Source organism: Amphibalanus amphitrite, unplaced genomic scaffold (genome assembly GCF_019059575.1).
Source record: "Amphibalanus amphitrite isolate SeventyFive unplaced genomic scaffold, NRLGWU_Aamphi_draft 001029F_arrow, whole genome shotgun sequence".
Lineage (NCBI taxonomy): Eukaryota > Metazoa > Arthropoda > Thecostraca > Balanomorpha > Balanidae > Amphibalanus > Amphibalanus amphitrite.
The window spans coordinates 96,978-122,670 of record NW_024882523.1 but is presented as its reverse complement, the minus strand read 5'-3'; the positions used below and the strand labels follow the sequence as shown (position 1 = coordinate 122,670).

At 47.9% G+C, this 25,693-nt stretch overlaps 2 protein-coding genes across 4 annotated transcripts in view; both read left to right on the top strand.

Moving 5' to 3' along the window:
- LOC122369371 (histone acetyltransferase KAT6A-like) overlaps positions 1 to 3,726 on the top strand; it is a 38,335-nt gene extending 34,609 nt beyond the window's left edge. For both annotated transcript variants that reach the window (XM_043344071.1, XM_043344070.1), the window contains exons 20-23: positions 432 to 636; positions 1,212 to 1,509; positions 2,191 to 2,351; positions 2,974 to 3,726. In XM_043344071.1, the coding sequence (XP_043200006.1) occupies positions 432 to 636; positions 1,212 to 1,509; positions 2,191 to 2,351; positions 2,974 to 3,056 (747 nt within the window). In that variant the 3' untranslated portion in view covers positions 3,057 to 3,726. The remainder of the gene's footprint in view (positions 1 to 431; positions 637 to 1,211; positions 1,510 to 2,190; positions 2,352 to 2,973) is intronic.
- Positions 3,727 to 4,208: 482 nt separating this feature from the next.
- Positions 4,209 to 25,509, top strand: LOC122369369 (palmitoyl-protein thioesterase ABHD10, mitochondrial-like). Of its 2 annotated transcripts, none has more exons than XM_043344066.1 (6): positions 4,209 to 4,295; positions 19,472 to 19,753; positions 20,157 to 20,296; positions 22,428 to 22,558; positions 23,695 to 23,859; positions 24,268 to 25,509. In XM_043344066.1, exons 2-6 carry the CDS (start codon positions 19,497 to 19,499, stop codon positions 24,574 to 24,576), a joined length of 1,002 nt encoding a protein of 333 aa, XP_043200001.1. In that variant the 5' UTR covers positions 4,209 to 4,295; positions 19,472 to 19,496; the 3' UTR covers positions 24,577 to 25,509. The 2 variants fall into 2 exon arrangements, with proteins under 2 accessions (XP_043200001.1, XP_043200002.1); XM_043344067.1 differs by having other exon boundaries at positions 4,225 to 4,295; positions 19,475 to 19,753.
- The last annotated feature ends 184 nt before the right edge of the window (positions 25,510 to 25,693 follow it).

Sequence of the window (25,693 nt, the reverse complement as noted above, 5' to 3'; positions counted from 1 at the left end):
TCTTTTTCGTTCATTTTTCTTTCTCGCTGTCTTTCGGTCTTCCTTTTTTCTTCTTTCATTTATTTCATGCTTGTTTTTTTCGATTTGCCTGTCTCTTTCTCCCTCAGTTTTTCTCTTTCACTTCGCTTCCCTCCCTCACAATCATTTTGTTCGTTGTTATTCTATCATTCCGCTTTTGTTTTTATTGACCGTATTTATGTCTTGGCAGACCGAGTGTTGTGTCTATCGACCTACAGAGTACCCTGGCCAAGTACCCTCTCTCTTGAGAGTTCCTGCTTTATTTTTTATATGATACTATGATTGGTTTCTCTCCGTGGCAGTTTCTGTTCCTCTAAGAGCAGTTATATTTCTACCGCTCTGCCTTTTTTTGTATTTCATGTACTACCCATGTTTTCCTTCCCTCGTCTCTAACCACCCCTATCCACCCCCAGGGCGGCCACGGCGGCGCGGCACCGGCCGGCTACAGCCACCGTCTCCAGCACACCGGAGGGTGTTACTACGGGGGAGGGGGCGGCGGCGGGGGCGCGGCGGCCGCCGCAGCCGGCGCCACCGCCGCAGCAGCCGCCGCCGCCGCCAGCTCGTGTAGCATCACCAAACTGCAGCAGCTTACCAATACCATCATGGATATAGCGCCCGGTGAGTAGCGTGCTTGGGGTAGATTGATACTGGGTGACATAAAACGGGACGAAATACCACGTGAAATGTTTTTTCAGAGGCTATTGCGTTTTGTGAACATTCATTAGCTACATAAATTTTGGCGACCAATGTGTTTTTCGTACCATCTCACCGTAGCATATTTCCGTCTGTGATCGAGCTTCAGACTAACTGATAAGAGACACTGCTGGCCAGTGTTATCTGCGATAGAGGCGTCTACGAGTGTGCTATCTAATCGAGTTTGTTTGATAGTCGATAAGTACTCTGCGTTTTCAGCGACGAGTGACCGAACTGCGTGTAAAGTAAATGTCCACTGAGGTGGGCTGGCAAATGTCCATACCGTTAACATTTAGGCTGAGTGCCCCTTCCAACGGTGGACACCTATCTTTGCGCAGGTATCATGACCATATTGTAACCAATGAGGTCTATTTGAGGTGCACAGCTCAGTTATAGCTAGAAGCAGGCTTTACTTTTCCCTGTGGACTGCAGAGAATGTTCGCACTGTCCACTGATCCACCCTAGTCCATCATCTGACCTCGCTCGTCTGTTCTCCGCAGGTAACACCACCACTCCCCCGCCCGCCACGCCGCCTCCCGCCTCGGTGGGCAGCCACAGTATGACTCCACCCCCTCCGCCGCCAAGACACGCCCACCTAGCCGCCTACTACGGCGCTAAACAACCCTCTGGTCACGAGCGACGGCGGCAGGCTCGCTCCTCTGGCTCAGGCGCGGCTCCGCCGGCTGCTGCTGCCCCGCCCCCGCAGCCGCCGCCGCCGCCACCGCCGGCCGCCGCGCCCGCCATGCCGCCAGCAGCTATGATGCCGTACCTGTCGCATCATCAGAATGGCTACCACAGGTGAGATAGAGTAACTAGAGAGATAGAAGAGCTTGAATGGTAATCTGTGGGTGGTTGTGTGGCCTATATCGAGGAATCGTATTGAGGCCTGTTAGAAGCTAGGGGAATGTTAAGTATCCTATATAACTGGGGTCTGTCTAGTGTCTCTTTATGAAATGTTGACCGCTGCTTTAAATGTTTTTTTTCTGAAGAAATAGTGCCAAACAATATAAGATTTGCTTTTTGTTGCATTTTCAATTAATTATCGAGGAAAAGGTCATTTGAAATTCTAACTACATATGTTTTTTTTCTGTCAGAGTTAAGCTTGCCAGTGAGCTGTTTGCTAAAATATTTAATATCCTCTCCACACAACCGTATTTATATAGTGTCAGAGCATATTCTCTGCCACCGGTCCAAGTTTGATATGTTCGTCATAACATAATATCGTCTGCTCTATGTTTGTTTGTCTGTGTTTGTCTGTTTGTCACCTCCACCAACCCCTGGTTATCTGTCTGTCTTTCAGGATGTCACCTCAGCAGATGGCCCCGCACATGGCGGACACTGACTTTTCTGATTGTCTGTGTGTCTGTACCTGACCTCTATCTATCTGTGTCTGTCCCTCAGGATGTCGCCGCAGCAGACGGCCCCATGACCGGCGGTTTGGTCACCACTAACTCCTGTATATCTATCTGTCTTTCTCAGGATGTCGCCGCAGCAAATGGCCCCGTACATGGCGGGTGGTTTCATGGGTGGTGGTATGATGGGCCATATGATGGCGGCCGGCCACCAGGGTCAGTACGGTACCCCGCACCCCCATCACCCGGCCGCTGCCGCCGCCCAACAGGAGGCCGCTCTGCAGAGAGGTGAGGACTGAAGAGGGGTAGAGGGGGTGGGTGGAGGAGATGGGATATGCGGGACAAGATATATGGGATAAATGGGGCAGATATTGGGATGAATGGGATGGAATGGGATAGATGGGACGGGGTAGATTGAGAGACGGGAAAGATCGGAAGAGATGAGATGGGATAGGCGGGGTGGATGGGATAGAATGGACGAGATATATTGGAAAGATGGGAATGTGACGGGATAGATTGGGTAGTCTGGACGGGTTAGATAGACAGCGAGGACGAGGGTCAGGTTTGGGACGAGTTAGAACTAATCGACTATCGTTGAGGTTACATGATGGACATGACATATATTGAAGGCTGTCGTCCCAACGGCAGTTTGTCCGCATGTGTCTGTTTGGTTGAAATACGAGCATATTATCAGCTCACCAACCATGTGACTGAGGTTAGCCATCTGGGTTTCTGTATGTCAACGTTATGATCTAAAATATCATACAATACGACTCTGCAACGCTTTATAACTAGCATACTCGACAATGCTACCACAAATTGTATGCACTGACTGACCTAAACTAGCACTAATGAAAAGGCCCTACACTAGCGCAGCCTGTCCTAACGTGCTGTCTGTCTGTGTTTTCAGCGGGTCACCATCAGGGTAACATGTACCCGTACGGCTACGGTCTGGTACAGCAGCTAAACGGAGCCGGGGCCATGCGACGGTGACGGGACGCCCCGCCCCCGCCCCCGCCCCCGCCTCGGCCGGGTCCCAAACGGCCGTCATTGTGATATAGACGCCGAGTTATGCAAACGGAGCGCAAAGGAACGATGTGGAGCGTCCGGTCCGGAACGAAAACGTGCCTGGAAAGGAACAGAACGAAAGGAAGTGCGGTGAAATAGGTGCCGTCCGGAACGAAGCGAACCTACGAACGTACTTTACACCGGGACGGAACGGAAGAGCAAAGGACGACATTGTGCCGAGAACGGAACGTACGGAGCACTTCCTCGTGCTCGTACCGTTTAGTTTGTTGATGACGATAAGGAGCAGTATATGGAGCATAACTGTCCTTTCCGTGCCGGTATATGAGTTGAGTTCCGTAGGTTCGTTTCAATAATGTACTCTGTTCACTGTTCAGTGCCGTCTGGTTGGTCGAGTTCCGTACGAAAGGATACGATGCGTTACGGCCCGTACGGTGTTATGAGGTGCATACGGTCCGTAGAGTGCGTACATTACGGCCCGTGGAGATCCCGTACGGTACGGCGCGTGTCTTGTTCTGCTGTGCATACGGTTGTGAGAGGGATGGTTCGCTGTAGTGTGTTGTCTAGTAGGAAGACCAAATAAACTCATGTACTTGTTGAACGATCACCTGGGCAATAAAATGTATCTCATGTCCGATATTGTGTTTGAATGAGGAGTCTTCGCTCGTTCTCGCTATATTTGTGGATTAAGGAAAAACGCTTTTTTACACTAGACGATTAGATGTCCAATAATACGTTATACAATGAATAGACTGCTGGGATATACATGCCATTCAGTCACTGAGATGTCACTGAGGTGCAGTCAATATTTCTTAAAAGGTATTAGTCGGTCATGGGCGGTCTCAGCGATTTAATACGCCGAAATATATTGGGTATTTTCTCACGAGTGATTCCAGCACTTCGTTGATCAATAATCAATCGCAATCTAAGAATGAGCCGGGAGATTAACGGTTACGCTAACGGGAACGAATATCCCACCGTTTCTCACTAAAGCCCGGCCCGCTTTGGTCCCTTATCTACGCCCGGGGGCCTGGGCCGCCCCCCCTCCCCCTCCCCTCCATTGCTGCTGTCGTGCAGATACGTTATCGGCCGGGCCCCCGGGCGAGGTTCACCGGGGGCAACTGGCAACTCGGAGCTCAGTTTCACATGGACAGGAGGGCTGGTGAGGGGAGCGCGTTTTCGGCGAGGGAAACACTCCGTAGAAAGGTAACTGGTTGGCCTGGAGGTCGCTGTTTTGGGCGCTGTTAGTTGTGTTGCCGGCATTGTGGTTAAAGTGAGAACGATGGATTAAAATTTGTCAATTCCTTATAGAAATAAAATATAGAAAAGGGCATGTGCGACACATGTTTTATGGGTCATTTTATTCATAGATTTCAATAGGCACACTCAATTAGTGATATGGACCACATCTGGATGAATTTCAGGTCGAGGTCAGGTCAAGGTCAGGTCAAGTGAGGTCAAATTTTGAAGTTGGTTGTTAAGGCCTAAAAAGGTGTCTATCTTATGCGGTTTTTCACGGAGAATCGAATGGTGCTATTTTTGTTTCCGTAAGAGGTCTAGAACTTCTAAATAATTTATTTTTCAAAAAAATTTGTGCGTCGTGACGTCATAACCCAGTAAACATGCCGACGTCGGCCCGACGTCGGGGTGACGTCGGCAACTCGGCATCGGCATGCCGACGTCGGCCCGACGTCGGTCCAACCTCGGCACGACGTCGGCTGGATGTCGGATATGCCCGCATGTTCCGACGTCCAGCCGAGGTCCAGCCGACGTCGGGCCGACGTCGGACCGAGATCAATTGCTGAGGTCCAGCCGACGTCGGGGCGACGTCGGACCGACATCGGCCGCTGTTTTGACCGTTAAAATAATATAAAATACATGTTTCATGTTTCATAGAGCTTCTGTATTCAAAATATCCTCAGGAAACTCAAATCTTCCTCCACGCCGCAACCCCCTGATCTGAACTGGACGGGAAACTTTATCCCATTTGGGATTGCCCGTAAGCCGAGCTCGCCCGTAGCCGCGGCTACGGGCGCGGCACCGCACCCGCGGGTGCGGTGAGTGCTTGGGGGCTGCTCGGCCTATCCTTTGGTCAGGCTCAGCCCCGGCAACTCACCAGGGCCGGGCCCAGTTCATATAGAAAGGCCAGTCGGCAAGTGTCACTTTGCCAAAGTGCCACTTATCAAAGGGACACTTTGGGAAACGTTGGTGCAGGTGTGTAAGAGTGGCTATATGAATCCATTGTGGGGTCGCCCTTTCCAATAAGTGTCACGTAACAGCAATGGGACTAGGGACTCTATATGAACTGGACCCAGGGTGCTCGCCAAGAAGACCGATGTCTCCATCCATAGACCCCTTTAAACATGGACTGTGCACTGGCTTGGCCTAATCGACATTTGAGGCAAAATTTTACAAGCTTCTTAAATCACTTTAAATTGGTAGAATGGCCGCGAAAATTTATCTACAGATTCGTCTGGCCTTCATCTTTTGAATGAAAGTTCTATAATCATAAACAATTAAATATTTTTGGATAAAATTGATCTTTTGTAGACTCTGTTCTCTATCGCAACTGCAGGATTAAAATATGCAACCGAACGGAAGTGTCCCTTAAGACGACAAACGTGACGCGATATGCAGCGAAATTTTGGAAAATAATATCTTTCACATGGTTGTATGCACATCGAAGGACATCTCTGTCCATCTTGCTGTCCATCTGTCAGTTTTTGAAGTGTATTGGTAAGTTTATTCATATTTTGATTGTTAACACTTCGCTGATATGTAGATTTTAGTAGGCATACATTTTGAAAATGGCACGTAAATGTGCTGTTCTTAAGTGTAGATCTGGTTATAAACAGAAAAAGTCTGTTTTCAAATTCCCTGTGGAGAAAACCCGTCGTCAGAAGTGGATAGAGGTACTAAAGCCCCTGAAGCCAATATCTCTGGACTACAGTGGAGTGTGTGAGCTGCATTTCTCGACGGAGAGTTTTTGCGAGGACGCACTAACAGCCAGAAGAACTGACCGAAAAAATCTGCGTTTGAGACCAGATGCAATTCCAAGCATATATACGCTCCCCATCAAGTAAGTGCCTGACTATATATTTTGTTTTATGTGAGAAACTACCATTTCGTCAAAATATGTAAAGTAATCGTAACGAACTTCTCCAAGTCTTCTGACGGAGTGTGTGTGGGTAAATATTTTGCGTGTGCATGGCAAAATCTTTTTCTCCTAATAAAAAGTTTGAGTGCTCATCATGGCTACACCGACTGAACGATTGCCTTGACACTTTCAGCCATTGATACGATTAACAGTGTCTGTAAAATGTACCTTTCAAAATGTTGATATTGGTGACCTAAGGTCAGGCCAATTTTGTGACCTTTTCATTTTAACCGCGCTCTCTGGAGGCTAAACCGTTGATCTAAGGTCCAATCTAAGAACACATTAGCGACAGAGCGTCAAAAGAGATATCTGAAATGCGATTTTGCACGGCGCTGTAGTTCTGGTTTCCGATTTATGCGCCAGTTTGTCGAAAAATGTTGAAATAGGTCATGTTTGACCTTTGAAGACCTCTGGTGACCTGACCAAAAAAATGACTGAAGTAGTTTCGTCATGATTTTTGACGTTCTTTCGAATGCCACTTGTTTGTCGTTAGGTGGCCCAGGAGCCGAGTTAGATGGAGGGCTATCAATGACCCCCATCAGGGCGTTAAACATCCAGAGGCCCAGCAGGACACGGGTCATATAATATAATTTGTCAAAATTTTATGTCACCGGAAATCATTTGCAGTTTTTTTACTACAACTATCCACTCGATGAAGACAGAGAAAGGAAAATGGTACGATTAGGCGTTCAATCACCCTTTATCAACTGACTGGTAAAAATGCAGTTTTTGCGCAAATTAAAGATGTCGGTTTGTTTAGTAGGCCTCTGGCAACTTTTGGAAGATGCATACACTCCCAGCCAAAATACATGAATTAAGTAAATACGCATTTCTTTTCTTTTCAGCGACGGCGGGGATGAGGCCGAGGTGTCTCAACGTCCCACGTCGCGCGCAACGCCTACAGCGAGGCGGGAACAGCAGAGGCGGATCTGGAAAAGTCAAGAAGACACCATGTTTCAGGAGGAAAGGGTGCTCTCTGCTGTTGAGATGGCCGAGAAACTGGCTTCTCACACTATGCCGTCGGGATTCATTCTCGTCAAGATGCCAGCGACTGAGCTGAAGGAGGACGTTTTGTCCATCCGAATGGAGACCCTGGACGTAGCGCGAGGCCCTCTAGTGGTGCGCAGTTTGACGATATATCAAGATCTGCGGTACCAAATGCATGTGTCTGGCCGAGAATTGTCTACCTCCGCCACGGCCCACTTGGTAAGGAACACAGAACGATTTCAAACCACGTCGGAAGTGCTGAACGTGCTGGCGTTTCTAAAGGCGCAGCCTCTAGAAGAGTGCACAATGACATCCTGCCTGGAACTGCTGCAGAAGCTGGCTGAGGACGACACAACCGACTGCAGAGTCTTCAGTGTGTTCGCTGTCGAGCAGCTCCGACTGAGGACCTGTCCCAGAACCGCCCGCAAGTACAGCCCATCACTCCTCGGAACAGCTGTCATCTGGAGCCGGACAAGTCCCCAGCTATATGAAGAACTCCGAAACTCTGGACTCTTCATCTTACCGCACCGGTCCACACTAAGGAGACTTACGTCTGCACTCAGTGTCCAGGAAGGCCTTGAAATCGGTACGATGAAGTACCTGCAGATGAGGAACGCGAAGCTGACGCCAAGAGAGAGGATAGTAAATCTCGCTATGGACGAAGTCTACTGCGCCCCAACGCTGGAGCTCGCCGGCGGAAGACTGCATGGGGAATCAAGTGATGGCTCTGGAAAAGCGACCACAACGCTTTTCTGTACCCACATTTCATCTGTCGCTGGCAGATACGAGGATCTGGTCACGATGTCACCAGTGGCGCACGTCACAACGCAGGAAATGGTGAAGATGTTCTTCAACGTAGTGAAAGGCCTCACGGAGCTCGGATTTCGTGTGGTCTCTGTCACCACCGACGGACATCGCACAAATCAAAGCTTCCACCGAGCGCTCGGAGATGGCACCCACCCCGAGTACATCGTGAACCCGTGGAGCAGTGATGGGCTGGGAAGAATCTACACGATGTTCGATACAGTCCATCTGTTCAAGAACATCTTCTTTAACTTGTTGAACAAGAAGACTCTTCTCTGCCCGCCGTTCGAAAAGACCGGAGCTGCCCTAACGGTGAAATCTTTTCACCTTGAGAAGCTTCACAGAATGGAGTTCGGCTCTCCAGTGAAGATGGCCTATCGTCTCTCCGATAAAGTCCTCAACCCGACGAGCATAGAGCGCGTGAACGTGAAGCTGGCAGACTCCGCCACCCACGAGACCACCATAGCAGGGCTCATGGTGTACAGTAAGGAGCCTGGGTGCGACGGATTCGCAGACACTGCCGAGTTCCTGAAGATAGTAAGGACTTGGTTCAACATTGTGAACGTGAAGTCGCCATACAAGCACGTGGCCAAAAGGGACGATTTACTCAAGCCCATCTGCCTGGAGAATGAAGACGGTCTGAAGTACCTGGAGAAGTTTGGCGCTCTGATGGAGGACTGGGATCGACAACCGGGAACAGCAAAAATCTCCTCTGACACTCTTCGGGGTCTCGTCCTGACATGCATAGGCCTGGTGGGCCTGTCAAAGTACCTGCTGCAGGAGTGTGATTTAGAGTACGTCTTGCTAGGTAAGATACAGTCGGACCGCATAGAGGGTCACTTCGGCCACCTCAGAAAACTTGCCGGTGGCAACTTCTGGGCCAGCCCGCGCCAGTTTACAGAAGGCGAGGCTATCATCCGTGCCAAGAGCCTGCTGTGGCTGTCTGGGTACACTCCGGATGAAGTAGCGGTAGATATGCGGCTCGTTACTCAGCAGCGAGAGGAGAACGACCACCGTGTGGCAACAGAGCTAACACAGATCGCTGCGGAGTCTCTCCCCGCTGAGGAAGGACCAGAAGAAGGCAAGGACGCGGTGTTTCACATGGCCGGCTACTTGGCCCACGCTGTGCAGAAGAAGCACAAATGCAACCCTTGTCGTGACCTTCTCGCGGATGGCCATCGCAAAATTTCTGTGAAAATAGCAGTCAGCGGAGCTGAGGAGCAGGAGGCTGCCGCTACATTCACAGACCTGCTGAACCGGGGAAAGCTGCTCCAGCCATCTGCCACTTGTCTCAAAATCACTGAGGACATATGCTCCATCTTCAGGTCCCTGAGAGTTGAGGCTAAAACCCGCGCCATTTTGTTTGGGTGCACAAACCCCAGGAGAGTGTTTAAGGAGATCTCGCTGAACCTCTTGGAAGAAAAAGAAGGCTCCCAGCTGGAGTGCGCGGCTGGTCACAAACTCAGCAAACTCATCTTGCCCACCATGGCGGGGGCGCTGTTCAACGCTTGCGTCTCCAATCATGCCAAGGACCTGAACAGCCTAGCACACGCCGAAAAGAGGCCAAAGCAAGCACAGGGACGCGCTGGTCGAAGAAACTCGGATTCCGACAAGATCCGAAAGCTGACTGGATCGAAATGAGTGAACATTTGAACGCCTTCGTTCTCCGGTACCTGATCTCAGGTTCTCAGGTGCATTCAGACTTCGGGTCAGAGTTGGGTGGGAAACTACTGAGAGAAGTAAATAGGAAGGCATGCATGTGTATTTTTGCACAATACAAAATAAACTACTCGCAGCATTTTTTTAATAGTTTTCGTTTGAAAGGTGGGGTGTTTAACTAAGCGTCAAGTTTCGAGGAAAACGCAACTTTATGCGGGAGTCGATCCCCGATCATTAAAGTGCAGGGGTCGCCCCCCTCGCCCTGACCTCTCCGTTGGCCATGTCCCTTAGAATAAGTTAGTTGCGTTTCTTTTAAAGCTATTGTGATTATGAATTATCTAAAGCGCAACAAAAAGCACCGAATCGAATGTAATGCTAGATTCATTGTTTACATAGGAGGCAAAATTTTGCCTCAAATGTCGATTAGGCCAAGCCAGTGCACAGTCCATGTTTAAAGGGGTCTATGCTCCATCCTATGATCCTTCCCGGCCCCCGCCGAAGTTAGTTGGTAGCACTGCTGCTCCACGGCGTACATTTCCTACCAGCCCATAGGGTTTACATGTTAAATGGCCTGTTTTCGGCGAGCGATATCTCGGTCAACCTTTGAAGGAATCAATGGTTCTTAGTCTCAAATGATAGATCGATGAATTTTCTTTCGACAATTCCTCTACCATTTTTCACGAAACCCAGCCGATCTTCTACGGCGTACAGGGTAAAGATTTCTCTGCACGCCAGCACCTGCGATCCGCCTCTCCGATCGTCGGCGCGCGGTCCTCGGTAGCGCAGTCGGTAGCGTATCGGGCTACGGATCCGAGGGTCGTGAGTTCGAATCCTGGAAGCGCCGTGTGATTTCGGCTGGAATTGAATGATGTAGAATCTTGAATGTTTGCGTAATCAATTATTAATTGCTAATTGAATGTATCTGCGCACTAATCGGCCCCTAAAACCTGTTATTTAAGAAATTTAAGAAATGAATGTCACGTGCGCGTCACGACTGCCAACCATAAGCGCTACCATATTCTAGTTAGAACTAACTTTTTGCTAGTCCCGACCACATATAGTAGGTTTTCTAGTAGTTATACTAGAAATTCCTACCAAAGTTCGTCCTACCCTTCACTCAATATACCCTGATCCTTCCGGCTCTGAAATGGTCTTGTCAGACCGAAAGGGCATAAGACAACAAAACAAACCTAATCCGTTAGCTGGCTGCGTGGTGTAGTGGTTAGCGCACTAACCTCGCGTACGAATGACACAGGGTTCGAATCCCATCGCCGGCTGGTGCTTTTGGCGTGTTGTCCCAGTAAACATGCCGACGTCGGCGACTGGGGGGCTCGAATCCCGCCGCCGGTTGATATTTTTTGGCGCGTTGTCCCAATAAACATGCCGACGTCGGCCCCGTCGGTCCAACGACAAACGATCTCGTCAACCTCGGCAAACGATCTCGGCCCGACGTCGGCTCGACGTCGGCTGGACTTCGGCTGGACGTCGGAACATGCGGGCATATCCGACGTCCAGCCGATGTCGGGCCGAGGTTGAACCGACGTTGGGCCGACGTCGGGCCGAGCCTCGGCCCGACGTCGGGCCGACGTCGTCATGTTTACTGGGAAATTTTTTAATAACTCCCAAATTTGTGAACCGATTCTTCTAAAAATTGGTATGTAGGTGCACATAGACCATTTCCCTGACATGTTTTCCGGTTTTTTCGATTCACTCAAAATTTTTGATTTTATAATAATTTTCCCCAAAAAATCAGTTTTTTTAGAAAAAATGGGCCAAAATCCAAAATTTTCAAAAAAACGAGATTGCCATTTGATAGACAAAGTAAAATCACGTATTTTTTGTTATGTCTTGATTCCTTTAAAGGTGAAGATGTTAGCGGCGTTTGAAATTTTGCCGGTTTTGAGGCGAAAATTGCGAACATGACGTCACTAAAACGTCATTTTCTCAAAAAATTCCGACGGATTTCGCTCAAATTTTCAGGGAACGTGTCAAGTTGATGCATGATAAGGTACTGAAAGTTTGACGTCGCTGGCGTAACGCGTTTCAAAGCTAGGTTGGCGAAAAACGGGAGGGGCAGATTCTGCCCCCCCCGCGGGGCGCGGGTTAAAGGGACCCTCCCACCTTCAAAAAAGTTAATGAACTGGCATAAAAGTGATGTCCCTTGGTTCAGAAAGAGCGGAAACGAATATCTACCAAATTTCACCGAAAAATATTCACTGGTTTTCAAGATATCAGGCTTTTACTTTTGTTTACTTTTTGGGATCTCCCCTGTTACTAGCGACTTTATTTGGAAGCAATAATTTGGCAGCCTTAAAATGCGGCAGACGTTGCGCGCAAAGCAGCGTATACCACCACGTGTTAACGATGGTTTTAGTCTAAGATTTAAAAATCGTTAGATCTCCGCTGACGTCACAAATTCTAAGGGGGCATTCCAATGCATTAGCCCCTTAGGATCCGAAAAATGCAAGTTTGAAATTCCATATCTTCGAATTAAAGCATTTTTCGATGTTGTGAGTGCCCAAACCGGTATTTGCAGGCCATGGCCACCAATTTGGCTATCTCAACTCAAAACTAATGTTAAGGTGGGAGGGTCCCTTTAACCCTCGCCGGACCTATTGGTTTTCTACATACGCGCCGACCGAGGGGGGGGGGGTACGACCCCCCCTCGCCGTTTCGCTCCTGGTGGAGCTAGCGCGTCGCAGAAAAAACGAGCGTGTGCGCCGTTACGAGACGCAGAGATTGATACCCGATTTTAAGGTCTAGGTCAACCGGTGACCTCTAAGGTCAGGTCAAGTGCCCCAAGGTACGGTTCAGGTTTAGGTGAATAGCTTCGAAAAAACGGCCGTATAGCCGTCATTTTGGCAGCATCGTGTTCGCCTCGCTCAGGCGCGTCGAATGATATACTTTTTGTTTGGGTGAGGTCAGCTTAGGGTGTTGACACCAGGTCACGGTCAAGTCAGCGCACCCAGGTCACGAAATTGGTCGAAGGAGGTCATGTTGCAATGTTGCATATCATTCGATTCGGCAGGTCCTCTTGAGTTCATTGGTGACTTTCTCGACTTGCTAGCTCAATTTGATCGGGATTTATTGACGAAAAATTAATATGTCCCTAATGAAGTCATAAATGACGTCACGCAAGGTCAACATTACAAAAGTGACGCATCTAACCTTGCAAGGAGGGCATCAAATCACAATTCAGTGTGTTTGAGATAGTCGGAGATCGTTCCCGGCGCCAGAATAGCAGTTTTAATTTTTCCCCATTGACTTATTATGGTGAGGTCACGAAAATAACCTTACCTAATATGACCTTTAGGAAAAATCCGAGGTATTCAAGTTGTGAGACTCGTAATGGATACTAGATTCTGCAGGCTTCATTTCCCTGTGAAAGCTCCTCTGGCAGTAAGGGCGTTGCGAGGTTGCGACATCTGAAGACCGTGCAGACTGCAGAGGTTCGCTTATGACGTCATAGGTCAGTGACCTGACATGACCCGAAAATTCGGTTGGTGTCAAAAGATCCGGCTTGAATCATAGGTCAGGTATGCCAAGTTTCAGCTCTCTATCGCCGGCATGTTCGGAGTTATCGCAAAAAAACCTACGAGGGGTGGCACCCTCCTCCCTCGGCCGGCGAGGGTTAAGAAAAACTTTGAAACTAATTTGACCAAACTGCACCAGGCACCAAACGTGACCAAATTTGTGCAGGCTAATCTTCGTGAAAATGGCTATTCAACGGTCGTCACAAGTCGGATATATTGGTTGACGAGTGGGACGGGCTTTGTCTGGCGATAAAAACGATAATTTATCATTCACTCATTGGTTCATTCATTCATTCATTCATTCATACATTCATCCATTCATTTATTCATGCAATCGTCCTGTAGCAAAAGTCTTATTTCGGGCAGGCGCGGATCCAGGGGGGGGGGGGCGACGGGGGCGGCCGCCCCCCCCCCCCCCCCCCGCCATCCAAAAAAGGCGCCCATATCCCGCGGCAGAGAGGGCGCCCCGAGCAGAAGAGCGGCGACACAGCAAAGGTTCAGCGGAAATAGGGCGCCTCCAGCAGAAGTTGGGCTCACCAAGCAGGAGAGTGACGCCCAATGGCCTATTCCCAGCAGATGAGAGTCGCCCCAGCAGCAGATGGGCGCCCCCAGCAGAAGAGGGCGTCTCGTTACAAGAATATAAAATACCTTCTGTTCAAGAGGGGCGCCCCTGGCAGCGGAAGGGCACCCTTAGCAGGAAACGTGTCCCCCTGAAGAGGAGCGACGCCCCAGCAAAAGGAGAGAGGCGCCCCCATTCCGAGAAGAGGGGCGCCCTGACAGCAGCTGGGCGCCCCAGCAAAAAAAGAGCCCATAATAAGAAAATGGGTGCCACTGGCAGAAGAGGGGCGCCCCAGCAGAAGAGAGGGGTCTCCAGCAGGAGACGGGCGCCCCAAGCAGAAGATGGGCGCCCCAGCAGAAGAGAGGCGCCACAGCAAAAGTTAATCAGAAATAGGGAGCCTCCAGCAGAGGTTGGGCCCGCCAAACAGGATATGGGCGCCCCATTGACAATATCCGGCAGAAGACAGACGCCCGAGCAGCAGATGGGCGCCCCCGGTAGAAGAGGGGCGCCCCATTACAAAAAGAAAAGGAGTATATTCTACCAAGAGGGGCGCCCCTGACGACAGCGGAAGGGCAACCCCAGCAGAGGGGCGGTGCCCCAGTAAAAGGAGAGGTGTGCCCCGTTCCGAGCAGCAGAGGGTCGCCTCGCCCCAGAAAAAAAAAACAGGAGCCCCATAAGAAGAAAAGGGGCGCCTCTGGCAGAAGAGAGACGTTCACCGCAGTGGAAGGGCGCCCCCACAAGAGTGGCGTCTCCAGCAAAAGAGAAGTACCCCCTGCAAGAGAGGGGCACCCACCAAAAGTTGGGCAGAAGTGGGGCGCCTCCAGCAGAATTTGGGGTCGCCCAACAGGAGAGGGCCGCCCTATTCACAGTACAAAAAAGACTCCTCAGCAGCAAAGAGGCGCCCTAACAGAAAAGGTGCACTCGTAGTAGAAGTGGGACGCATCAGGAAGAAGAGGGGCACTTCAAGCAGAAGATGGGCGTCCCAGATAAGTGGGCCGCCTACAGCAAATTGGTCGTTCTTAGAAGGAAGAAATGAGGCGACTTAAGCAAAGTGGGCCTCTCCATAATGGATTAGGCGATCCAAGCAGAGGTTGAGCGCCCCCGGGAAGTGAGGCATACCAGCATAAGTGAGACGCTTCCAGAAAAAGGAGGGGGCATCACCGGGAGAAGAAGGACTGCACCAGTAAATGGAGGCCACCTTTTTGCTTATATGTTTTGCTAGGGTAGCGGTCCCCATCTACGACTTTTAACCCGTGCCGTGCTGGTGGTCTGAGTTTTCCGTGTCCTACTGGGGAGGGGGGGGGGCACACTCCCTCGTCTAACTCGGCTCCTGGGCCGCGTAGTGACACGCGATAAGCGGCATTCGAAAGATCGTCAAAAAAAAGGACGAAAACAAAACGGGACATTTTTAGGTCAGGTCGAATGTCAGGTCACCAGAGGTCATCAAAGGTAAAATGTTGCCTGTTTCAACATTTTTTCCGTTTTCGAAGCAGCGGCACGTAACTCGGAAACCGATAGACCTATAGCGCCGCAGAAAAGCGCATTCGATAGCCCTTTTAAAGGTATTTCTGCAAGATGTGCTCAGATTTGACCTCAGGTCAACGGTTTAGCTTTCAGAGGGCAAAACTCTCTAAAAATAGCCTTTTTACGAACAATGTTTTCCTGCAATAACTTTTGACTCAAGAGAGTCTCGACATTACATTTGCCAGCATTGCGTTTCTGTCGTCGAGACACGTCGAACAAACTAAAGGTTGACCTTATGAAAGGTAATTTTGAGAATTTAACCTCAGGTCAAGGTCATGACCTGACCAGGAAAGGTCATGCTGCATAGCAGTTGATGCGTATCGTCGAGCTGAACACAGCTGAGGTGTTTTTATCGCTCTAGCTTGAATCTATCAAAAGTTATTTTAAAAAAAAACTGCTGCGGACCTTTCATGACATGTGATGACCTATGGGACATAATGAGTGGTCACACTAGGTGCAATGTTCTTATTCAGTGTGTTAATTTTATATGTATCCCAATGCTTGATATTGTCTAGAATGGCGCTCGTCCAAAAGAGATGCCTTTCAGTTTTCTCCCAGACTTAATTATACCTACCTAACTAATGGAGACGTCGCACAACTGACCTGACCTTAGGTCACAGATATCGAAATTCCGAGATATACATTTCATGAATAGTGTTGCTTTCATCAATCGCTGAAATGTTCAAAGCAATCGTTCAGTCGGTATAGCAATGGTAAGCATTTTTTTTTTTTAACAAATTTAGTCCGAACCTTTTGATGGGAAGGAATCACAAGGACAGAGCCACCGTTAAGCGAAGCTTGTTGCGATGACCCTGCCCTCTACCCTCCGATCGCGCAATTCCGATTCTATGGCAGAATTTAGAGTCCAAAGTTTAACGTACGCACAAAGCCGCGCACGGCCGGTCCCCTCGCTTTCGCCTGGCTACGGCCTGCCACCAACCGCAACCATACCTGTCAGGAGGCCCATAAATGTCGAGCGCCCGTCGCGCTTCGAACCCGGACTGTCATAACCGGGAACGCGTGCTCTCACCACGCGGAGTCCAACGCTCTAACCAACTGAGCTACGGGACCGGCTTTGAACTTTGAAGACCGGATTTGAACTTTTTCTTAGGCTAGGTCACTTGGCATAACCTGGTGACCTGACCTTCCATCACCCGCGTCAGACATTTTTACATGTGCAAAAAAAGATGCATGATAAGGTATGCTGAAAATGGCGGCGCTGAGCACAGCCTTTTTCAGATATTTGCGAAAAACCTGAGGGGGAGCGCGATAACGCTCCCTACCACGGCGCGGGCTTTTAGCTCCCGATTTTGACGGTTTGGCGCCCCCCTTTGTATGGAGCGCCCCCGGATTGCCAGGTCGCCCCTATTTCGACTTGCCGCCCCCCCTCCCGAAAATTCCTGGATCCGCCCCTGATTTCGGGTCAAAGGAAATAACTGCACGATGGACAGGACACCGCAGAACGACTGCGACAGTGGACGTAGTGGTCGTAGTGTAACACTGAACCCATATGTATTTCAATATGACCAAGCCAAGACGGGACAGCCCAACTCCTATACACCATACACTTTACAACAAGTGGTGCTGATGTCGACACCAGCAATTGACGGGCGTGTATCGACATTTGACAGACAGAAGAGACATGGGTGCAGGGTGGGTGGGCTTCCCACTTCTTAAGTCGATAAGGAGAAGTCAGTCTGTTATAGTAGATAAGTAGATACTAGATAGCATTAGGCATATGAAGTGGTCGGATATCCCAATGATACTTGTTGCACACCGCCTGAGTGTTATGAAACAGAGATGTACCATGTAATACTGCAATATGTTGCCATCATGTCATTGCTTATCAGGCTGTTGCCGGGCTTAACTTGACTTTCAGATGGTGCTCCCTCCTGATCTAGGATACGACTGTCTCCCTCAAAAGTGTGACTGTCAAGACTGCCTCCATGGCCCTAAAAAAACTTTTTAGAAAGAGAAATGAACAATTATTTTCAGGCTGTTTAGTGGCTCGATTCATAAGATAATAACCTCCTTTCTGCATAGGAGGGATAGAAGAAAAACGTGTTGCGAAAGCACAGTTTCAATCAATTGATGGTTTCTAAGTTCTTACGATGTCTTAGATATAACAATTATAAATAACACGAGGAGTCGACATACTTCTCGTGGAGATAAGCCGGCCCGGAGTGCACGAGTGTACGGCGGCACAGCCTATCCGTCATACGCATTTCCCTTGATCGACGCGGAGCCTGTCCATATAGAGTATAGACTTCCCCATCCATAGTGACGTGTTCACTGTTCACCATGGACGTTGGCAGTGGACACTATCTAGTATCTACGTCCAGTGCGAGGAACAGTGCCCGTTATTGCTCTCCTCTCACATGCATTGCAGACAGGAGCGAACATATTTGGAAGATGTCAAATGCCCGTGATCTAACTCAAAATAAACTGAGTACCGGAAGCAGTAAAGGCGGAGCCAGTCAAACGATGAAAGCTCAGGGACGCAGCCAAGGGGTGGGGGGGGGGGCACGAGGGCCACGCCCCCCTGAAAGCGAAAAATAGAATTAAGTTAAATAAAAGAATAAAAACAAATAAAAACAGCTGCACCACACCCGCAAAAATAGTCGGCCTAATCCGAGGAGTTTTCCTTTTTGGAAGGGGTACGACACTAGGCCACGACTTGTGGCCCCTCCCTGAGCAAAATCCTGGCCAGTGCCTAAGAAAACTGGTTCGTCAGAATAAACATTTTCGTATGTGGGTAGATCTGATTTAAGAACTTTTAGAATAGGCGTATCTCGTTCACAAATCAGCAAAAACCCTTACAAACCCTCACAAGATTTACGAATAGTTACATACCGGGTGGCCCACAAAAAAAAAATCGTTCCGGACTTTGGAGGCCTATATCTCAAATTTGAGTGAAATAGCGAGCCTAAATTCTCATAAAGTTTGCGCCATTTCTTTGCGCATTGGTATGGCAAATTACAACACTCTATCATCATTTTCAAGCCAGCAATCTTATGTTGAATCAAGTAAGACGTTTTTTGCTTTTTTGCCTATGTTGGACGGTAGTGATGATTGGCTTATGTAACGAAATTCGTTCCTACCCCGTCCTCCACCTCCCTCTGTACCTACTTACTGCCCAGCCCCCTCGCCCACTTACAATATCCTTATATGGTCCTCACTCCTCACCTGCGACGCCTGTCCTTGCCCGCTTCTGATTGGTGCTATGATATGACGTACATCTATATGTATGACGTGTGTGTATGACGTTTGAATATAGCGGCCGACGCCGAACGCCGAGCAGGAGCTGTGAAAGATTCATTCGAAAGCCAACCGCCGTAGTGGCCTGACGTATCGTTATTCAAAGTCTCGGCCGACTGTTTACTACTTTTGTATTCTATCGTCAAATTTGCAATACATACTTCAAGAAAAGAAAAACCGTGTTGGTTATACGGCTCGAACAAGAGGTCCCAAAACAGACTATCACAGAAGAAGAAATTGTTTATTTACTTATTACATTTGTTACAGCTTAGACGTACCATGTTAGGAAAAAATAGAAAAATGGAACACGTGAATGAAACCAGCACGTGTGTTGTTGTTTTAAATATTTTTGTCCCACATATGTGCCGAATATTCAAATACTGAGCCAAAATGGTGTTAATGGATGCAATTCGTTTCAACACTAAGTCCTGTTTCGAGCAGAAGGAGTGGCACGGTGCATGGGTTACTGCTGATCGCCCTCCCTTCAAGAATATCAAACAGTAAATCGACCGAATAAGGAAAAAAGCTAGAGGGAATGTGCCACCCTAAGGCCTGAACCATCAGTGAGGCTAGTTGCCAGTAGCAGTCATGGCTGCAGGCCGTGGTACCGAGATGGAAGTGGCCCGTTCACTCACATTTTTTTTTTAAGTAAATATATGAGCAAAAAAGTAAGTTTTACGTGGCATGCTAGAAACACGAACCATTTAAAAAGTAATTGCCCGAATAACAAAAAAAATACTACAATTTACTAAAAATGTACGCCGCATTGACTATTAGAAGTTTCAATGCTGTGTCTTTATCATTTTCTGAGAAATGTTGATTTAAAGTTGGGAACGTTTTTTTCTGGGCCACCCGGTAGGTACATCCTCACGTAACTTCCATGACATCTTTTTTATTTCAGCAGGCATCCACCCTTCGAAGAAACCATGGCGACCCCAGAAGGAACCGTCGTGGGCCTGCAGAAATCAGCCATTTTCCGCAAGCATAATCTGGTGGAGACCCGATACGCAAACCTCGGCACAGCAGGACAGACCAGTTATACTCGTCGACTGGCCTACTGCAAGGTAGAGGGACAGCGGAGGCCAGGAATTATCTACATACCAGGATATTTTGCGCCGATGAACATTGCCAAGGCGAATATTTTGGAGGCGTTCTGCATCAGGACCGGGCGACCATTTGTCAAGTGAGTGAAAAGAATTGTTTATTTCGCAGTCCAGACTGATGCAATTGTAGGTAACCATATCACGTAAACGGCCGATATATGAGTAAGTCTGATCTTGCAGCCAACGTACCGGAACTGATAACATCAGAACGTTTTGCGTAAAAATTCACCGTATAGAGGAACCTTTAGAAGCAGCACGCAAACAATCCGTTTGGACTTTGTATATGCTCGTTAAACGGTGATCATTGAGCAGCTATCTGTGATTTGTATTACATATATCTCTTTCCATCAGACTCTGCAGTAGCCCCTCGGATCCCTACCATGACCCCTTTTATCCCTCATCACTCATCACACCCAATGACCTCTTGGGACTCTTCCCTCAGAACCCCTATCAAGCCCAGTAACAGGCTGTCCTTCGAAACAGGTACGATGCCGAGGGTGTCGGTCAGTCCGTCATCCCAGACGTAGAGGAGGTCTCCTTCACAAAGTGGTTCGAAGATGCTTGTTATGTGGTGGAACACCTGACAGATGGACCTCAAATGCTGGTGTCTTCCAGTAATGGAGGTCAGTAGTGGATCAGTTGTACAGGTTGTGTGAGATATTAGCTAGATAACTAGTCCTGATGTGAAAAAGGTCTAGCAATGGAGTCTGGGTTATGTGTGGATGACTGAAGTCTTATCTCGTACTTATTTTGGATGTCTGGAAATTTGGATTCCGATTGAGATTCATGAGCCAATGGTCTCGGACTTTGTGACTGAGATGCTTCAATGATTGGTCATTCATTATTTATACGCGTCTTCACGCATTCAGTCGTGTTATGCAAAGGGTTGAAGCCTGAATAGTCGGTGGTTTCTGGCGCCGTTTCTGCACAATCACAGCTATCGTTTTATGCCTGGCCGACATATATAAGACTGGATCAGTCCTGGACTTTTTCGGGCATCTGAAAATTGGGATTCTGATTGACATCACTACTGTTGCTATTTTACTCTTCAACCCAGTGTCAATGATCCTGCTGTCTATTGTTTCCTTCTCTGTTGATTATTGTTCTCGTCCCTACTGATTATTGTTTATTTCCCTGCGGACTACTGTTCATTTCCCTGCTGACAGTCAGGCGCGTAACCACGAGTCTGAAGTTACTGGGGACCACATGGAGGACCGCGAAGACCAAATATTATATTTCAGGATCAGTCTTCGCCCAATGGGGGTTGACCACACCCAGTTTTTTTTTTTGCGCGTGTAAGGAAAACCGCGGCGCGCACCACCGCGAAACTTGGTATAGCTTATGATACTTAAATTTCGCATCGTGTGTGAAATTTTTGACCCCAGGTCACATAAGGTCAAGTCATCAGGTCAAGTAAAGTAACCATGCCTTTAAAAACTTTGTGACTCTGTCATTCCTACAGTTTACATACCAGAAGTTTGAGACTCGCGCTTTTGCATGAGGAAATCAGTATGAACAATTCGTATATCTCAAAGTCACATGGGTGACCTAATGTCAGGTCAATTTTGCGACCTCTCCATTATAAGTCAATGGGGGAAAATGAAATGCTCCTTTTTTTGGCCGAAAACACATTCAAACACCGTGAGACAGGTAAACATGACACACTGAACCGGAAAATTGCACCTGTGACTCATTCTACCTATGTCCCTGAGGTCATCTCAGGTCATGAAATATCTCCAACAGTTTTTACCATAACTTTAGGTAAAAACATGGTAGAGCGCTGAAAACACCATGAATGTGTTCAGCTCAGCAATACGAATCGAATGACACGCAACATGACCTTTTCCGTAATCTTGACGTGAGGTCAAATTTTCAAGCTGACCTTTTCAGGTCAACTAATAGGTAGTTCGACGCGTCTCGAGGAGACAAACGCGATGCCGGTCAAATCAGCGTCATACAAGCTTGGAGTCAAATGTTATACAAAAACCGTTTCCGCAAAAACGCCAACTTTTGATAGTTTTTGCCTCTGGAGGCTAAACCGTTGACCTTAGGTCAAATCTTAGAACATTACTCAGAAAGACCTTTGAAAGAGCTATCGAATGCGATTTTCGCAGCACTGCAGCTCTATTGGTTCCCGGCTTATGCGCCGATGCGTGAAAAGTTGCCAAAATCGGGAACAGAAGTTCGTAAAAAACTTACCTTTGGTGACCTCCAATGACCTCAGCGATGACCTGATCAAAAATGTCCTATTAGATTATTCTGAAAGACTGAAAGATCCTGTAGCGAGCTATATGTTGCTCTTTACTGCGTCTTTCTAACTTGCTTACTTTCTGATAATCTGGTGTAGCCAAAAAGGCCCCCCACCATGGCAAAGTTGGCTGAGAGGCCCACCCGGGCGGGGGCTAAACAAAACATCCATAGTTTTGTCTTCCGTTGACTACATATTACTCTTCACGTCGATTTAGAGACAATATTTGGCTATTTAGGCAAACTGAGGAGTAACCCACAAGTTACTGGGGACCGGTCCCCAGTGTCCCCAGTGGTGGTTACGCGCCTGCTGACAGTTGTATCCTTCCCTGCTGACTATTGCTTCCTGCCCTGCCGAACATTTCCCCGCTGTCTACTGCTCCATTCCTTACTGACTTTTGCTCCTTACTTGCTGTTTATCGTCCCTTCCCTCCTGACTATTGTTTCCTTCCCCGCTCATTCTTATTCCCCTCCCTTCTAACTACCACTATATACCCCTCCCTACAGCGTGGATGGCTCTGCTGATGGCCTCCAGATACCCGGATAGAATCCACAGCACACTCATGATCGGTCCCGGCGTCAACCAGTGCATGGACGATGACATTTACGAGGGCATTCTAGCGTCACTGGACAAAGAGGTGAGAGAAAATGGATGATTTGCCGTATATGTTCTGCATATGAGATCTGGCAAATCGAAAGTAACGCAATTTTTAACATTTAAGCGAAGAAGTCATTGAGTCTATTCTTTTATCATTTTCTTAGAAACACATTTTCAAGTTTCCGAAGACATTTTCCATGCTTCTAACTGAAACTCAGCCATCTCGGCCTTGTATCTAATTAATTAGCTAAGATACCTTAGCATTGATGTCCGTATGCAGATTATATGCATTCGATGCACGTAACTACATACCGGGTGGCCCAGAAAAAACGTTCCCAATTTTAAATCGATATTTCTCAGAAAGTGATAAAGATACGACATTGAAACTTCCAATAGTCAATGCGGCATATATTTTCAGCAAATGGTATGATTTTTATGTTATTCGGTCGATTACTTTTTAAACGGTTCGTGTTTCTAGCATGCCATGTAAAAATCACTTTTTTGCTCAGATGTTTACTAAAAATGTGAGTGAACGGGCCACTTCCATCTCTGCACCACGGCCTGCAGCCATGACTGCTACTGACAACTAGCCTCATTGATGGTTCAGGCCTCAGGGTGACACATTCCCTCTAGCTTTTTTCCTTATTCGGTCGATTTACTATTTGATCTTCTTGAAGGGAGGGCGATCAGCAGTAGCCCATGCACCGTGCCGCTCCTTCTCCTCGAAACAGGACTTGTGTTGAAACGAATGACATCCATTAACGCAATTTTGGCTTAGCATTTGAATATTTGACACATAAGTGGGACAAAAATATTCAAAATAACAGCACACGTGCTGGTATCATTCACGTGTTCTATTTTTTTCTATTTTTTTTCTAACATGGTACGACGGTACGTCTAATCCAATCATTACTACCGTTCAACAACGGCAAAAAAAGCAAAAACGTCTTACTTAATTTAACATAAGATTGCTGGCTTGAAAATGATGGTACAGTGTTATAATTTGGCATACCAATGCGCAAAGAAGTGACGCAAACTTGATGAAAATTTTGGCTCGTTATTTGCACTCGAATTTGAGATATAGGCCTCCAAAGTTCGGAACGTTTTTTTTTTGGGCCACCCGGTATACGTCATGTACAGATGCATTTATTATTACCATTCTGTCATCCCCCTCAGACGGCAGCACGGGTGCGCGCCGGTAAACCGATGCGCTTCAAAGCCAACTGGGTGGGGGAGGTGACAGGATCAAAGAAGTTCCTGGATGAGATGAAGGCGTTCCGCATCACCAATGAACAGCTGCATAACATCAAGTGTCCCGTACGGATCGTCCATGCCACTGATGTGAGTGACGTCGATGTAGTTTAGGCTGGGAGAGAGGGCTATTTCTGTTTCAAGGATACCACTCAGTGGCTAAGTGTTTGCGGTTAATTCTTAGGTAAATGGGGGGCATTTCCAAAAGAGCAGTCAGTTTGGTTTCATCCAAACTTTGGACAGGAAATGCTGGTGTTATATTCAAGTCCGACCTAAATGCATGACGCATAGTGTTTTATAAGTAGTTTCTAAAAGAATGGAAGGAGGAACATCAATATTGAATTATACAGGTACTCAAGATCAATAAACATGTTAGCTAACTACATGTCAACAAGCGTGCTACATATGTAGTTAGAAGAGGAAACTCTACTTCTATCGGCACTCGTAGTCATCATGTCTTTTTAGCTGGGATACCATTGACACTCCCCTCTCTTCCAGGACTCGTCCGTGCTCTGGGACAACTCAGTCCGCCTGATGGACATCATCGGCCACCAGGACGTACGGATGTACCTGAAGAAGCGCGGCGACCACCGTATGCTGGCGGACGAGGACCTCCACCTGCTGTTGATTGCTGTACAGGAGCTGCTGGATAGTTATCCTGTGCCTGATGGCCCTCCTGCTCCTCCGAGTCCTCTGACGGTGTCGCTGAAGGAACTGAGGGAGGCGGGAGTGATTGGAGAGAGGAGGGAGAGGGACATGAGAGAGACGGGAATGGGAGGCGAGAGAGAGCAGAAGAGCAAGCTGTAGATCAAGCAAGCTGTAGATCAAGCAAACTGTGGATCAAGCAAGCTGTAGATCAAGCAAGTTGTAGATAAAGCAAGCTGTAGATCAAGCAAGCTGTAGATCAAGCAAGCTGTAGGTCAAGCAAGCTGTAGCTGTAGTGTAGCAACCTCCCCTTTTCACATCGGTGTGAAAGGAAGAAGAGCAAGCTATTGATGCAACTCCAGTTTAACTTATCATTGACAAGAGAAGCCAAAGGTCAAACACAAGATGTGCAAGGCTCGTCAATTGCTCGAGAAAGAAGTGAACACGGGTATGAGCTTGAGCAGTGTCGTGAGTAGGATAGATGACCGGACTGGTCTATATGCGACTGCATTCAGCAGACCGAGAGGACGTATCCAAGAACCTACTTGGCGAGCAGGCGGCACAATATTCGTAGGGGATCCGTTGGATAAGTGGAGGCTGAAGTGCGGGAGTGAATAGGAAGGAGGGTGAAGAGATTAGTGGCTTGATGTCCTGGCGAGCTGACATCACTAGTCAGAGATGCCAGATGGAATGGGAGTGTTTTATGTGTATTGATGCGTATGTTGGAGAGTCAACCAGCCAGTTCCCTCAGATAAGAACTACACAGAATGGAGATTGGATAATGAAGCAAAGCGAAGTGTTTGGTAAAGACGGAGAAGGTGTTGATGCAGCGCTCAAGGTGTAGTGAATACGTGATAGAGCTGTTTCGTGTGTTCATGGTCCAATGCAAGTATATACCGTGCAATAACTGTCGGTGTTAGTTATTAGCTCAACGGCCAACTATTCTGATTTCTGATGTTTAGGGTTAAACTAGTTTGTGAATTAGTTACAGCTGCAGTGATCTATTGTCGTGTTGTGTTGGATTGTGAGAAAATGTAATAATTATCATGTGTCATGGGAAAACATGTGTACAGCAAATACATTATAAGATAAATACATCAATGCTCTGATATATGCTGGGAGCCCCATATGGGTCGAGAACATGTAAACGTGTTTCTCGCGATTCACACCCATCCGTTAGGCCACTCACATACTCCTTTACAGTGAAGGTGTATCAGTGTATGTTCGTTACAATTGTTGGATTTCAATGTGATATAGTAAATTTACCGAGACGATGCAG